We start from the raw sequence: 16,971 nt of genomic DNA, 5'->3' as shown, positions 1-16,971 counted from the left end.
AGAGAAAAGAGAAGAATAGGATTGTCAAAAAATATCCCCATGAGAAAGAATAGAATAGACCCGTACTTGAAAAAAAAAAAAAGAAGTTCGTTTTTTAAACAGGTGGATCAACGTTGGAACAAGACTTGTTGTGACACAAGTTGTAGCTCCGATAACAGCACCGAACCTACAAAATTATGTCGTCACACATCTCTGCAGTGAACCAGTCGCCCAATCTTTTCTCAAAGAGAATTCCTTTTGTTGTACTATGTTGAGTGCTTAGAATGGCATTCAGGAAGTTTCAAGATTCAAGATTTTTATTTGTCACATACATATACATACTTTCATACATATATGCAGTGAAATGTAATGCAACGCACCCGGTGATAGCACACAATATGTCCTAGGAAAAAAAGAAATAAAAGTAGAAAATTCCTTTCTAATAGACAGACTAACTGACTCCTGAAACGTAATACAGTAAGTTGAATACTTATAGAATAAGATAAAAATATATAGAATAAAATACAATAAAAATAAAATGGAATAGATAGAGGGAATATGCCTATGTATGTACAGATATGTGCAATTCAAGTGGCATGTGAATGTGAATAAAGTGAGGTAGTGTTTGGGATAATACAGCACAGTATACAACAGTACGGCGCAGCAATACGGCATCACGAACAACCCTGAACAGTGACGCAGTATGCGGTACAGTATGCTACATACAGTACAGTAGGTAGTGGAGCCTAGTGTATGGCTCGGTTAGGACCCCTGGTGAGGTCAGTCGTAGAGTTCCAGTAGTTCATGTTGATTTGTCAACTTTACAGTTGGCCCTGTCCAGAAAGCTGATCACCTTTGCGCCGATGATAAAGTTCAACATGGAATGAATATTGAATTCATTGATGGTCTATCGATCTTATTTTACAATGTCTATTTTTGCTCAGCTTTTTCAATGTAACCTGTGGGGGCAATCCCGGAGTGAATGCAGTCACGAATACCTGTTGTTTTTATGCATTTTTATATGTAATCATGGCAACATCATAATCGACATCCCAGCGGACACACACATACACACACACACACACACATACACACACACACACACATACACACACGCAACAACCATATGCAATATCTTGTAATAACACTCTAGTGAGTTAAAGTTACAACCCATCCGTTTATTAGCTGTGCCTATACTGTTGTATACATATGATTTGTCATGTACAGAAATATACAACTATATTCATACCCAATCAATACTCGCACCCTTACTGCCACCCATTCTCATAGACTTGTTTGGAATTTATTATTTTATCTGTGACACAGACAACATTTTAAATACCTTGAATACATTGTATATATTGTTTTTTTCTGCTACTTGTCTGTACTGTACAATAATGCACCTACTACTACCCAGACTAATTCTCATATGAAAATGTACTTGGCCAAATAAACTGATTCTGACCCTCATGTGCATGTTGGTTTCAATGAATTTAGAAGAAAGTTTAAATCAAGTCGTGTTTAGCGAACGACGTATGTATCGATTTAAAAAAAAAAAAAACAAGTATTGTGGCAACTTTGTCTCACTTCTTTCAATTGAATTTGTGGACGTGGCAAGTGGCAAGTTGCTGCAATGCCTTGCTCAACGATGAGCCACACGTTTAACGGTGTGATTGGCTGGGATTCGAGACGCCACGGCTAACAGCCAACCAAAGGCGAGTGCGGTGAGCGAGACGCAAGGAGCCGCTCCATCACAAACACGACGTCATCAACCGAGTGCGCCCGCTTGCTGAAGTGGACCAATCAGATGGGGAGTAGGGCTTTCCCTCTGCGATCCTATTGGCCGAGCGTCTGGGAGGAAGCGGGACGGCGACGCTGGGGTGTGAACCGCGGACTCGTCGTATAAAAAGTGGTCGTGTTTTGTTTTGGGCTTGGAAAAGGTTCCTCGGTCTCCAGCGTCACGGAATAATCATTTACCAGGTATGTTTTGCCTCCCCGTAGTGTTTGTGGTGCCGTGTTATCATCGTGGATAGATTAGCTGCCGCATTCCTACGCGCCTCAGTCATTACCAGCGGCAGACGTGGGTCATAAATACCAAACATGGTAAATAGAGTGTGTGTTTTTTTTTCCCCGGGGGCTGAATCTCCAGTCAATCTCTTTTAATTTCGGTAGTTGCGTTATCAGGAGTAAATCGTTTTCAGCGGTTCAGTCCTGTCGGTTTCAGTGCCCCTGAAATGATATGTCCATGTTATTGGGAGGATTTGTTAACGCGCTTTATCAATCGGTAAACTACAGCGTTCCCTGTTTCAATTCATGATCCGTTGTAGTTTTTAATTCGCCTATGTGATAATATATTACTATGTGACATTATGATATACATTAATATACATTAATATCATTAATATAACATAATATACAGCCCAACACACAATAGCAAAGACATGCAATAACTGGGTAATATACTGTATTGTAATAATAGTGTAATAACTCAGACTTTAGACACTGTAGACATGGTAATAATTTATAAATAACATTGTAATCAGTTAGACCTACTCCTCCATTGTTATCCATGAAGTCATAGTTATTCATCCTGTACGGAAATATCCCATCTATACTTATTCTATTCCATTTATATAGCCACAGTCAATTCTAGCAACCACAGCCTTTTAATGTAATTTATTCTGTGCATGGAATCACATTTTGTATATTCTTTGTGTTTTTGTATTTCATTTTCACACATTTAAACACATTTCTATATTATGTTGACGTGCAGTAGTCATTGTTTTTCAACTCTCTCTCTCTCTCTCTTTCTCTCTACCTCTCTCTACTTTCCTTGCTTTCTCAGACAGAATGATCAGGCTGCTGCTGATGTGTTTTGCCCTGTGCGTGGTTTACGCCACCAGTAAACCCACGGAGAAGAAGGACCGCGTTCACCACGATGAGCCTCTCAGCAGCCACGAGCACGACGACGCCAAGGGCTTCGATTACGACCACGAAGCCTTCCTGGGCCGCGAGGAGGCCAAGACCTTCGATGACCTCACACCAGAAGAGAGCAAGAGGAGGCTGGGGTAAGTCAAGGGACTCTAGATATATTTACATTTCAGTATATTAAAAAAATTGAATCAACCAATCAGATGTTTGGACTTGTGACCGACGTTTCGACTTTTTTTTTCGACCCGTTTGGGAATGTGAAACTGTATAATGCCAAATGCCTTGGCCTTTTTTGCCGTGTACTTTAATTAATCCTCAGTTATTATTTTCAGTTTGTGAGTTGAAGATTCACTCTTTTACGGGGGTGACTCAAGACTCTTGAGTCTTGTTTCAAAAGTTTTGACTACAGCAACTAGGAAGCACCCAGGAGAATACAGACCCCTCGCATGCACAACAATATCTAGGACGATGATAACTTGCATTTGCATCTATCCTCTGTTCTTGCTACGGAGCGGTTGCGGTTTTACTAGCGTCCATGTGATGGCTAACCTCTTTGCACCTGTGATAATTCTAGTCAACTAATACATGAAAATTAAATTGGATCAAATGTATTAGGCAAATTAAGCAAATATAAAACAGACCCTGTCATAATTCCAAGTGGGACAAACGTACTTCGACTGGCATCCTGAACCCACCAAAAACTGCATCCCAATGAAGTTAAAATGTAATAACTTCATTATGACATGGCCATTCTGTCAAAGTTAGAATAAAAACACAAATGTTTTATTTCGTTTTTGGGATATATTGTTCACATACAGACAGACAGATAGAAAATGAACATACTGGGCAAAAAGCTTAACATCTTCAGTAGATATGAGAACGTATAGAATTTTGTCTTTCTGCCATAAACTACGGGTTAAGAGGTTAAGGTTAAGAGAAGCACCCCTGTCATTCGAAAGCACCGAATGGAGTGCCTGAGGTGTTTTTAAGAGGTGGAGGAGCGATTTTATGTCCTGTATTCAATGTAAGCCTCTCGCTCCAGCGTGATCGTAGGAAAGATCGACGAGAACAAGGACGGCTTCGTCACCGAGGAGGAGCTCAAGATCTGGATCAAGAAAGCGCAGAAGAAGTACATATACGAAAACGTGGACCGCCAGTGGAAGGACTTTGATGCCGACAACGACGGCATGATCTCCTGGGAGGAGTACAAGAACGTCACCTACGGCACCTATCTGGGTGAGGTGACGGCTCGTAGCTCGGCGATTCCGCAACCGCGTGTCATGCGGATCCTAACCAGACGCCTCCGCTCCTTTTCAGACGACCCGGAACCGGACGACGGCTACAACTACCAGCAGATGATGATGAGGGACGAGCGCCGCTTCAAAACGGCCGACCGGAACGGAGACCTGATCGCCAACAAGGAGGAGTTCACCGCCTTCCTGCACCCCGAGGACTACGAGCACATGAAGGAAATCGTGGTGACGGTGCGTAAAGGCGGGCGACGGGGATGAACGATATTGAGATGTCAGGAAAACTGGTTCCGTATTAACCTGCATCTGCTTTACCTGCTTCACCCACGCAGGAAACGATGGAGGACATCGACAAGGACGGCGACGGCTTCATCGACCTGAAAGAGTACATCGGTAAGAAAATGGCTCAGGAGGTAGAGCGGCTCGGCTAGTAATCAGGAGTTTGCCGGTTCGATCCCCGGCTCCTCCTGGCAGCATGCTGAAGTGCCCATGGGCAAGACACTTGACTGCTCCTGATCAGCCTAGCATGTCTACCTCCATCGTGTATGAATATATTTTAAGTCTCTTCGGATAAAAGCATAATGTAAAATGTGAGGTTTGGTGTTAGTGTAGCTGTTGTACCAACAAAAACGTAGACACCTGTTAAACATACAAACTGTTAAACATTATCTCCTTCTTTGTCAATATAAAAATGAATACTATTCCCTGGCAGCGCTCCACCCTAATTATCCTTTGCTGGTAACTCTGCAGTTATGCTTCACTAGTATGTGAAAAAGAAACAGGCATACCACAAAAAAACAACTGGATTGTTGTGTCAAGGAGTTGTCATTCCAGTTGGAGCTTGGCCCGTTTTTTTTAGTTATAGACGTGTCCATCATAACGTGAAGACGTTGACGAAACCAGTCAGACTCACTGGGATAAAAAAATAACTTTGACCTCACACTGAATCCGTGATCGCATCTGACAGTCGGACCCTCCCCCGTTTTGAGTTTCCCATCGCAAATTATGTCAGGGAAAATGGGAGAGCTTGTTTTTTTCCAGATCAGTGAGTAGTGAAATTTTCCATGAATGAGAGTTAAAAAAAAAATACACACAATTCACTTATATTAGAATACATTTATTGATGGTGAACATGGTGATGAATTTCACAGAGCTTTACGCATGTGGAATCCGACTCTCCATAGCAATTAATGGAATTCGGTGTGAAGCAGGCTTCAGGATGTATTTCATAAATACACCCTTGTGCAAAGTTGGGCGTTCACAATAATAATTCACATAATAATCAGAAGGGGTACTCGCAACACCAGAGCACCTTTGTAAATCAATACTAATATAATTAAGCTAACCTTTAGATGTATAACACCTTTCACACAAAACATGCAGCTGAAGGTGCTTTATACTCCTGCCTCTGACCAAGGCACTGGTTAAACTGGCTGGAGTTGGTCCCTGGGCACTGTACTGGCTCTGCCCTCTGCTCCTAGCTATAGGATGGGCCAAATGCAGAGAAGTGAAGTATAATTAAAAAATATATGTATGCATTTATTTTTTTTCTTTCTTTAAAAAAAAAAAATGTGGTCAATCTAAAGACAGGGTGATTTCCTTTAATGTCTCTGCGCAGGCGACATGTACAACCACGAAGAAGAGATGGAGGAGCCGGACTGGGTGGCGACGGAGCGAGAGCAGTTCGCCGAGTTCAGGGACAAGAACAAGGACGGGAAGATGGACAAGGAGGAGACCATGGACTGGATCCTGCCCTCTGACTACGACCACGCCGACGCCGAAGCCAAGCACCTGGTCTACGAGTCGGACGCCAACAAGGTGTGTGTCCGTATTTTCTGGCTGTGTCTTCTGTTTCCGCCGTCTCTCAAATTGTTTTGACAACTAGCACTTAACGACATTTTCTGTGCACATCCTTGTTTCCTCAGGACGGGAAACTCAACAAGGAGGAGATAATAAACAAGTACGACCTGTTTGTGGGAAGCCAGGCCACTGACTTTGGAGAGGCACTAGTACGGCACGACGAGTTCTAGAAGTGGTAGATAGAAATAGATAAACACTTTTACACTTGTTTGAATGATGTAATTTATTTTATACGAACGCGCCTCAAACTATGTCCGTTAGTCCGAGTGCTGCGATTCACAGCTTTTTGTGTATTTCCAGTGTTCTGGGTCCACCTTACCTTGTTCTCTTTCCAAAAACTTGTCCCTTCCAGTTATGTTACAAAGTGAATGGCCTGTGGCAGCTTATCCACAACTTGTTTCTTCCATGGCACACTTTGTAACAATAATAATTTCATAATAATCCCACCGGGCACCACTATCCTGTTAGCTACTAAAAACGTCAGAAACATGTATAACTGTGCTGATTATTATTGTGTGGTAGTAGTGATGCAATACTCACGAAGGATTCGTTCGTACCGAACAGCTCTTTTAAACGACTCGGGGGTCTGTAGCCACTCCGACAAACTGAAAGTAATTCACACTCATTCACTGTTCACTGAAAGTCCTCCCTCACTCACCGTGCATTAAACCAACTGAGTGAAATGAACAAAGAGACGGAAAAAGTGGAACGACTCGTTTCACTGCGTGACTCGTCGAGAACCGAATCCCAAAAAAGAGTCAAACCTTTCGTCGCTACCTCACTTTCAGAGTGAAACGTGTAAAGATGTACACAGAGCTGGTTTTGTCCCTGGAACCGATGAATTTGATGAATTAGTGCAGCCTTGCAATTTTGATCTTGCAACACAAAAGCTAATTTCCATCATTATATTTTTGTGGAAGTGGAATTTTGAACATTTTTCACGGCATAACTGGCGAGGTTAGTGGTTGAAAAACACAACAAACCCTTTGATTTTTCTTCCGGCCTTTACCATCTCCAAATATCACGGGCGTTCAGTAACAGTTAGTCTATCTCATCGAGCGATATAGAGCATTTCTTATTTATTTTGCCTTAGGGTGGAGCCCCTTAAAGGTAAAGGGTACAACACAGTCCAAGCTTCACGTTTGTATTTTCTTTTTCTTTTATCCGTGTGCCTTTTTTATTTTTAAGATGGTTGCACTCGCCTTTTCATGTACTATTCCCAATCCGTCAAATAACACCAAAGCCCAACTCTCTTCGTTTCACCCACATCAACACTCCCCGCATCCTGAAACTGTTCAGTGGTATGGTCCCGTCCTGGACCCAGAGCAGCTAAAACCGTGTGACGGAACCTCTACCCCTGTTATCGGTGCCTCATACTGGTTTTTGGGGACCTGATGGGGCTCCTTTGTTGTTATGGAGCCATTTCATATCGGTGACAATTTGTTGATTTTTACAAACCAAACTCCTGCGTATTGTACAAAGTCTGCACTGTACAAAATGTAACAAAAGCAAACCTGCTCGACAAGCAAGAGGAAGTGGTCTGTGCTGTAGAAAAATAACAATTGTAAATTTGTATTTGAGACAGAAATTTTTTTCAATTGACTGCAAAATAGGTATATCTGTGGCACGGTTTTTTGTTTGCTATTTTGAATTCAAATTCTGGACTTTGACCTTGACAGCTTGTTTGTTAATAAAAAACAAAATTGACTAAATGTGTGTTTTTGCAAATTTTTCTTGTCTTTTAAACAAAAACTGTTTTCCAATGAACAAATTTGAATGAAATTGTGTAGAGCAGTGTCGGGGCAATTGTCCTGACGGCGGCGCCGGAACAACATTTTAAAATGTTACCTTAAATTAAAAACCCATTAGTGTTAGCTGCGTGCAATTTTCTCAGGATGTATCCTCATCTAAGAGGAATCTTTGTCTACTGCGCCCCATTTGGAATTATAAGAATGATAAGTAAAAATCCTATTAAGCCTGCTTCAGACCAAAAACTACAAACGACAACAACAAACCCGAAGTCCATTCGTGCCTATGGAGACTCGGGTTCCACACACGGAAAGCTGTAATGCGTTGTGATCGTGGCACCGGGATGCTTTCAGATTTCTATTGGATACCACTGTCGGATACTGTCGGAACGCATTCTAAGTGAATCACTCTTTTTTTCACAACATTTCTGACAGGCATTCCCAGACTGTGATTGATAATTCCTCTTTAAGGCTTATCAATATAATGTCAACCCATTCAGTTCAGCAAGTTTTCCCCAGCCGCTTACTGTAATTACTGCTTGTAGCAACATATATTTGCATTTATAAAACTAAATTGCAAATCTGTATAAAGTGACGGGTTCGGGGACCTCCGGCACAGAGACACAGAAGACGGGTTTGTAGACACCAGTTTATTGTACAGAGTGGGCTAGGTGTAATTAGACCAGGAGCAGATAGACATGTGTTATGACACAGACTCCTCTCCTGAGTGAGTGTGGGGATCGGGGTTTACCTGCTGCTCATTAGACCAACCAACGAACAACAGGTATGCAGCCACTCTGATCCCAATCACCTCGATCCAGGTCAGATGTGGCTGCTCAAATCACATCCCCACACCACAAGCGGGTTTTGTTCTGTATAACTAAATCTCTATTAGATATTTGCTCTGAGTGTAGAGAACCTGGTGTATTTCAATTCCATCTAAATAATGCAGTTAAGGATTATAATAACTATTAGACATGCAGTACTATGTAATAAGTAATAAAGGAAAAACTTGTATGGTATCTACCCCAGTGCAGGCTTATTGCTTACTATAGAACTAAAATAAGAAAACACTGGTTTATTTATTTATTCGTTGAAGAAGATGTTACAGGCTATGATTGACAAAATAATTACACCCAAACTACATTTTTACATTTTGTTGTTTTTATTGCTGAATGTGTCTACAAAGTGGTTCGAAAACATAACCCATTGTCAAATTAAGCCCCTTACCCACTTGCACTGAAAGCCGTTAATCTACTGTCAATGTTCCGTAATGGCATCATGTGGGAAAGTGATCCGGTGTCATGGTTCTGTAAAAGTTGTTCCGTAAATCTCCTGACTCCTCACCGAGTATCATTTCCAGCAAAATCCCGGCACGGCTGTGAATGGAAGTGTGTGGGAATGGAAGCAGCCACATTTCCGTGAAGTAGGAGTGGAGCCGAATCCAAATAGTGGGTTCTTACGGGTATTTATTTCGTACGAATATTTAAAAAATGATTTGAACAGTAAAAATGAAAAACATTTGGAAAAAAGGCGAGTCCCATCCGAACTGTGGAGCTCGGCACCTCCGGTCTCAAGAGAGCCAGGTCTTTATACATTGGTACCTTGAGTTACGAGTGCACTAACATACGAGTTTTCCGAGTCACAAGCCGTCGTTCTGTCGATTTTTTGTATTGATTTGCGAGCAAAAAATTGAGTTACGAGGAGCGAGCTTCATGTGGGTGGCATGGCGAGCGAATCCAGCCAGCATCCCGCGTCTCACTCCTTCACTTCACGTGGTTACCTGGGCGTGGAAGCATCACTTTTGTGTTTTGTGCTCGCATTTTGTGCTTTTTGTCAAGTTATTTTGCCAATTTTCTCAAGAAGCGGATGATGTCCATTGACTTAAAACACAAAATAATAGAAAAACATGAGCGAGGTGTGCGTGTGGTAGAATTGGCGAGTCGGTACGAGTGTAGTACTTCTACGATATGTACCATACTGAAGCAGACGGAGGCAAAGGGTCTTAGATAAAGGGTATTACGCCAGCCAAGGGCGTTAAAATAATGTCTAAGCTGCGGACCGCTGTCCATGAAAAGATGGAGAATCTGCTGTTGGTGTGGTTGACGGAGAAGCAGCTCGCAGGAGATAGCGTGACGGAGGGTATCATCTGCGAGAAGGCAAAAATGATCTACACATTCTCTTTTATTGTGTTTTATTATGATTTTATACAATATTTGTTATTTATAAATACATTTTTCTTATTTAAAAACACGTAACAAAAAAAAATTGGGGTGTTTTTTTGGGGGCTGGAACGGATTAATGGCATTTCAATTAATTTCCATGGGGGAAATTGATTTGCTATACGAGCAGATTGAATTACGAGCTCTGTCACGGAATGAATTAAACTCGTAAGTCAAAGTAACGCTGTACTCTGACATTGTATTATTTTTCTTCTTAAAAATGCCACTCAGACCCTACATGTCTTTTACTTTTAGGGGTGCATCCGGAACAGTCATCTATGTGGGAGCAGACTCCATACGGAACTTTTCCGTAGAGGAAGCCAATGTGGGAATAACTACCTAATGCCTTTGCCAGATATTTTTTATCCGGCAATGTTACAGATTTCATGTGGGAAAGGGGCTTTAGAGGTGAAATAGGGCAGTAGCATTTTTTCCCCCTCACGTAAGAAAAAGGCATTCACATAACCCAAGACTTTGGATGGACGTATTGTTAAATTATCATTGTGCGGTTTCACTTTCCATTTCTGTGCATTTATTCTGAACCAGCAAAGGAAACAAAGTAGCAAAGCTTCCTCCAAACTCTATAAGAAGAAGCCCCAGCTTGGAAGCTGTAAAGAACCCTATTGAGTGTTGAATCTTCCTTCCATCCCACGTCACAAAGGGATGCTTAAGAAACCTTGAAGACCGGGGTGAGGTCTCTGTTTTCGAGGAAACGTTGGAAACTCGGTCCATTTTCTGGCCAAAGGCTGTCTCCATGATGCCGCCAATAAACTAGGAGAAGGATAGACAGGGATTTCAAAATGCCAGACGATAACTGAGGGAAATCTTTGTGATCTGCGATTATTTCCATCACCATCTCACCTGTTCATGAAGACGTAGATAAGCGGGTTGTAGACGCAGGAGCTCTTGGAGATGGTGACCAGGAGGTAGTCCTTGTTGTTGGCCGCAGAGTAGGCAGAGTAGAGGGTGGACAGGGCGTAGTAGCACGTGGAGATCTCCTTCTCTGCCTTCTGGGTGGACACAGACTGCTGGTCTGCAACTTGGAGGCGAACAACCATAAAGAGACCAAACTATGATCGGTACAGGGGGTTAAAGTCTCGTCAATTTATTGACGGAGCATCCTCAAACTCACGGCACGCAGCACCCCCAGCAGCTGGGAGTAGAGGAAGATGATGACAGTGAATGGTGCGATGAAGAAAGTCCCCATGAGATAGCTGGTGTAGCTGCTACAGTTGTCCTCTTCACTGTGGGTGTACCAGTCAAGACCGCAGGAGCAGTCCAGACCCTCAGGGATATCGCGTAACCATAAGACAAAAACCACAACCAGAGTAAATGTAGAGGTTTCTTTTCACCTATAGAACAAAACAACTTTCAGTTAGTTACCTGCTCCAGCCAAAGAACGATGGGATGGCACACCCGAGCCCTATGACCCAGGTGAAGGCGACGGCAGCCAAGGAGTGGTTGCTTCCAAATCTGAAGCTGCCGAAAGGGCTTGACGATGACCGGGTGTCTCTCAAAGGAAAGGACCACTAGGGACCAAGAAGTAACCAGCCCTAAAGAGCCCTAAAAAAACACAAGTATCCTGTTTATGTGAATAACTTGACATAGTCATGAATAGTTTACCTGCTATAGACCACATGTATGATTCCAGTGCACACATGGTGTGGCCCAAGAAGCAATATCCTTTCATGGTGGAGACAAAGACTTGACTTATGGAAAATGTGACAAAAATGAAGTCCACCAACCAGTGGAACAAGTTTGTTACGACGGGCCCCAGTGCACGCTATTATGACAGACCCTAGTGTAAGCTAGATACAATGTGTGAAGCATGCACACACACAGCATTAGTGTGTACTGTATTTCCTCAAATATAAACAGGTACTCAAATAAAAAAATGGGTCTTGCCAGAATGCCAGAGGCGTGGTTGACATGAACAAATAAAGGCCTGCCTTTACAAACTGAAAAACCAAGGATGGATAAACTCCTGGTGCCTGTTATATAATTTGCATGCCAGTTAAGCGTGATGTGCATTTCCACCACTTTAAATTGATCAATTCAACAATATAGTCATGCTGTTTTCAACACCTTGTTGTTCTGGATTACTCATTGTGTTTAACGTAAACCTAACTCAGAGAATTGGAGTGGAGTTTTCCCACTGGTTCCCGTGCCGTTTCCTGTGTTTTTATTTGATCTATTTGTTCTATTATCAATTTGTTTTGGTTAGTTTCTACTTCTATGAAACTTACATTTTAAACCCCACAAAGGGACATTCAGCCTTGGATCAGGACAGTAAAGGAGGGAGAGTGATCTCTGGTCCACGGTGCGTCCCAGCCGTTCCTGTGCCTCCGAACAAAATATATAATGCAAATGTTGAGAAATGACACAGTAATCTCTTAAAATAACACAGTTTGGCTTTTATTTTAGATGTATTTATTTGAAAGGAGTATAGCACCCAGACGGATGTTTGATTTAAAATTCAAAGAGAGAGTTTTGGTTTGGTTGGGTTTTAGATATAAAAGCCTGTTTCTAATATAAGCCTGCTTCCAATAAATGCCTAGTACCCTCTGCAGTTGAGGTACTGTATATAAAGGCCCCGATCACTATTTGTGGAAATATGGTATAATTTGTCTTGAAATATATTTCTAACACACGATAGCCTTACGTTACGATTACTTAGGACTAACATTACATACAGACTTGACATTGGACAACGTCAACATACATATTACCCAGCATTCATCATTGCATGTCTGTATATGACAAAAATACCAAAGATACCATCGTTTTTATAGATAAGGAAGAACAAGCACATCATTTTGTTATAGATTGCTACTGACTATTTTACCCCAAATAAAATGAAAACCATGATGGAGATGGATTTGCATTGTCGAGGGCATATACAGTATAGCAAATGGCACACTCTTTTATGAGTTCATGAGTTGTTCTTTGAACATAGGCGTACAGTATTTGTAACGTGCAATCTGAATCCCTTGTTCTCTCCTCAACATATTTTGGAGGGCCCACTAAGAGGCCCCCCCGCACCCCGAGGGCCCCAGTGCAAGCGTACTGCCTGCACTGTCTATATTTACGCCCCTGCCGCCAACAAGATGTCGATCAGGATGTAGTCCAGCAGTAGCCTCAGTTTCTTGTACTCACCAACAGCACCATAAAGTTTATTGGCGTGAAGGTGGAAGGCCCACTGCAGTGCCAGGTAATACTGTGGTCCCTCAAAGGCATTCCCTTTGGAGATGTTCTCCTTCCTAGGATCTGCAGACCTACTGGATCCTGCAGACTTACTATGTGCTGCAGACCAACTGGGCAATGCATACCAACGAGCTGTTGCAAACCCACTGGGTACTGCAGACCTACTGGGTTCTGCAGACCAACTAGCCATTTTAGACCTACTTGGTTCTGCAGACTTAGTAGGAGCTGCAGGGGCAGGAGGGGACGGTAGCTCAGGCGGTAGAGCTGGTGGTCTAGTGATCTAAAGGTTGCTGGTTCGATCCCAGGCTCCTCCTGCTAGCATGCTGTAGTGTCCTTGAGCAAGACACTTAACCCCTAATTGCTCCTGATGGCTGCGTCCGTCGGTGATTGAACAATTGTAAGTCGCTTTGGATAAAAGCGTCTGCTAAATGTAATGTAATGTAAAGCTACAGACTTACTGGTTCCTGCAGACTTACTAGGTGCTGCGGACCAACTGGGCAATGCATACCAACTAACTGTTGCAGATCTACTGGGTCTTGCACTTACCAGGCACTGCAGACCTACTGGGTCCTGCGGACTTAATATTTGCCGCAGACTTAATATGTGCCACAGACCTACTGGGTGATGCAGACCAGCTGGGCCATGCATACCAATTAGCTGTGGCAGACCCACTGGGTCATGCAGACCAATCCAATTGTGGATGCCTTGCCGAATCTTTTTTTTTATTTGGAACATATCCCACTGTACCTTTTTGTTTTGGGTTGAGTTTACTCCTATTCTCCTGTGGATAACCGCAGGTTTTCAGTTTATTTGTCTATTGTCTTGTTGTGAGTGTTTTTCTTTTCTCTTGAGGTTTCTGAGAGTGCTCAAAGGGCTTTTTAGTCCCTGTAAAGCCCTTTTAGACCTTAGCTGGGGTGAAGGGCCAGACAAATTAATTTGACTTTGCTTGAATTTTATTTATCCTAAATTGTAGGTCCAGTCCTAATAAACAGATAATATTTTAGAACACCGTTGTATGCTCATATTTATCTTGATTCTTACTTTTACATAGCTTTGCCTGTGGTCAAGGTAACGGCAAAAGCAGTGCGATTGTATGTTTTACAGTGTGAGTGACAGTAATTAGTATGTTTTGCTCAAACAGTATTCTAAGCAGAAAGGTTTTATTTTAAAAGTAAGGAACTGCGTCAAGTTGTCTTCATTCTAAGGACAAGGAGTTAGGTGAAACCCCTTCACCCTGCGGATTGTCACGGGCCACAGACTGGAAACTGGAGACTTAGGAAGCCCCCTCAAGTGCTGTGATGAGCTTTAATCTCGCAATACTAGATTTACCTGAGAAGGACCCGGTCAGTCCTCATTCAATCCCAGCCAAAACAGCACTACAATGTGGGGATTATGACCCAAAGACCCAACAACTTACTTTAAACTAAGATAACTCTGCAGGAGCTTATCTGACTAAGAATAAGAGAGGGATAAATATTCCTCCCACCCACCCACATTTCCTTGCACCACTGCCTTTTTTAAAGAAAAACCCCTACTCCTTTTCTGTCCTTTAAGTCTTCACCTGCCCTTTTTCATGCTTTCATAGATTGTCTTTTCCTGTGCAGGACAAATATGGAGTCACTGGTCAGAGCTATGTCCAGCAATGACTGCAAATTTGCAATACAAAAAGGTATGTCTCTTTTGATATTTAATGCGTTCTTGCTTTTTGTTTTCCCATCATATTAAACATGGCTATTTGTGGAATAACTGAGTTACAGACAGATAAATGCCTTTGACATTTCCTTGTCCACTTTTGTGAAATATTCGAAAGGACTGGGATTGTAAATATCGCCTCAATTTATTACTTGAGTTTTCATTGCAGCTTTGTGATTCCGGTGTTCCTCACATTTTGGGCTTTTATAGCACCACTAATGATTTTTCCAAGTTTGAAATGAAAAGAGAGCCACTCAAATCTACGAACGTGTGCAGCTCCAGAAAACATATGATCGAGAAGTCGTCCCCAGACCGAGGGTTGTGTCATAACAATGCGGTGAGTTTCGGGGACATGGGTATGATACGACCTGGGCTTGGGGGTCAAAAACTACAGCCTATATTCAATCACTTTGGACTATCTTGCACATGGACATTTGGACTTTCATGTATATTTTACTGTATTGCTGTACATATATTATAGTATTATACCATATATGCATACAAATCACAACATACCATTCATTACTAGGTATTATCAAGTGGATAATACTTCTTATTGCATATTATTATATTGTTGTATTACCATTTATTATTAATAATTCATTATTATTATTATTATTATTATTATTATTATTATTATTATTATTATGCTGTACTATATGATCATGATCATATATTATTATATATTGCTATTATCCTATACTGTTTATTATTACTATATGCTCTCTATGTAACATACTTTTTGCATTGTTGCATCTATTTTATTGTTAATATCTACTCTGCTTATAACCTTGTGTACATACAATATTCTTTTTTTTACAAGAGGGAGAATCACATCATGTGAGACAAGTAAACATAGAACCAAACAACAACATGTACATGGAAAATTATGTAGACGGAAAAGCATAAACATCGGACGACAACATGTATCGAAAAAACAGAGTTAATTACCGTAGGTCCAGGAAAATTGGAACAGCATTTGGGCACATGGCCTCTTCCTGTCACAGTTATGGCAGTGAATGAGGGAGGAAAGGAAAGGGATGCAACCAGGAGGGTGCTGGGGTGCTTTCAAAGCAGGTGCCGGTGGCATGCGGGCGCCTATGATGAGACCGCCTGAGTGTGTGTGTGTGTGTGTGTGTGTGTGTGTGTGTGTGTGTGTGTGTGTGTGTGTGTGCGTGTGTGTGTCTGTCCACCTGTGAGTGTACAGGACTTGTCACAATTGGTTGTGGTGTAAAAGGTCGATATCATATCATAGCGCCGCCAAGCAGGACCCTGATGCCCGCCCGCGCTCCGCACAAGAGCTTTTCCACTCTGAATTGTTCATGCAGAGGTTTATTTGTTTTTTTGTTCATTGTATATTGCCATTTCTCTATTTTTGTGCATTGTCATTTTTTATTTACTATTTTGTTCTGATCTGTGCCTCCAATTTCCTTATGGGGATTAATAAAGTATCTGTGTGTCTGTCTGTCTGTCTGTCTGTCTGTCTATCTACCTATATATCTATCTATCATTACTTCAGCTGTACTCAGACCAGAATTGAATGTCTGTGACTCAAACTGAGCACGCTAACTCCATGATGAGAAAAATAAATCCCTCCAGCCCCAGTCAGTCAAGATTTTGCTCAAACGATGTTGTCGGTGCAAGAGAACATGTCTATCTGGCGCTATCTAGGGGTAATTTCAGGAACTGCAGACGTTCCCAAATTGGAAAATATACAGTATACATAATATTATTTGTGCTTGTTTTAAACATCCTGATATATTTTTATATAATGTCAAATACTATATTATATGAGATGTATTCATTTCTTTATATTATTGTATTAATAAACACGTTTCCCTCTGCATTTGTTACTTTTCATTTGAATTCCTACATATGTTCACAGTCCCTATTCAGATAAACTAAAATAACGATTTTAAAAATACAATGATAAAAATACAAATATTAATCATAATCGGCTTTTAAATGGTTTGCTTTTTGACATGCGAATTGCTCCGCTTCCATTTTTTAATTCCGGCACAGTTTTACAGTGTATATGAGTTACACACATGCCCCTGGGAGTACGTCCGTCTGTCTGTCTGTCCG

General features: G+C 41.6%; 2 protein-coding genes across 3 annotated transcripts; one reads left to right on the top strand and one right to left on the bottom strand.

Annotated features, from left to right (window-relative positions):
* Positions 1–1,830: 1,830 nt before the first annotated feature.
* calua (calumenin a) lies at positions 1,831–7,239 on the top strand. Of its 2 annotated transcripts, none has more exons than XM_080022506.1 (7): positions 1,831–1,959; positions 2,825–3,047; positions 3,953–4,146; positions 4,228–4,394; positions 4,493–4,553; positions 5,779–5,978; positions 6,086–7,239. In XM_080022506.1, exons 2-7 carry the CDS (start codon positions 2,830–2,832, stop codon positions 6,188–6,190), a joined length of 945 nt encoding a protein of 314 aa, XP_079878632.1. In that variant the 5' UTR covers positions 1,831–1,959; positions 2,825–2,829; the 3' UTR covers positions 6,191–7,239. The 2 variants fall into 2 exon arrangements, with proteins under 2 accessions (XP_079878632.1, XP_079878633.1); XM_080022507.1 differs by having other exon boundaries at positions 1,884–1,959; positions 2,829–3,047.
* Positions 7,240–9,547: 2,308 nt separating this feature from the next.
* opn1sw1 (opsin 1 (cone pigments), short-wave-sensitive 1) lies at positions 9,548–13,838 on the bottom strand (the record flags this gene model as incomplete). Its single annotated transcript, XM_080022661.1, is given in 9 exon segments — positions 9,548–9,551; positions 10,667–10,759; positions 10,852–11,029; positions 11,119–11,288; positions 11,374–11,480; positions 11,482–11,543; positions 11,614–11,773; positions 13,088–13,304; positions 13,813–13,838. Coding segments are annotated over 9 exon segments (1,017 nt in total).
* Between the last annotated feature and the right edge of the window lie 3,133 nt (positions 13,839–16,971).

The sequence above is a fragment of the Zeus faber genome, assembly GCF_960531495.2.
Source record: "Zeus faber genome assembly, chromosome: 21".
Classification (NCBI taxonomy): domain Eukaryota; kingdom Metazoa; phylum Chordata; class Actinopteri; order Zeiformes; family Zeidae; genus Zeus; species Zeus faber.
This window is presented reverse-complemented; position numbering and strand designations above follow the sequence as displayed.

Coding starts and splice junctions, on each gene's coding strand:
- calua (XM_080022506.1), top strand. CDS start 2,830: ATGATCAGGCTGCTGCTGATGTGTTTTGCCCTGTGCGTGGTTTACGCC. Junction 4,147..4,227: donor CACCTACGGCACCTATCTGG/GTGAGGTGACGG, acceptor GCTCCTTTTCAG/ACGACCCGGAACCGGACGAC. Junction 5,979..6,085: donor ACGAGTCGGACGCCAACAAG/GTGTGTGTCCGT, acceptor TTGTTTCCTCAG/GACGGGAAACTCAACAAGGA.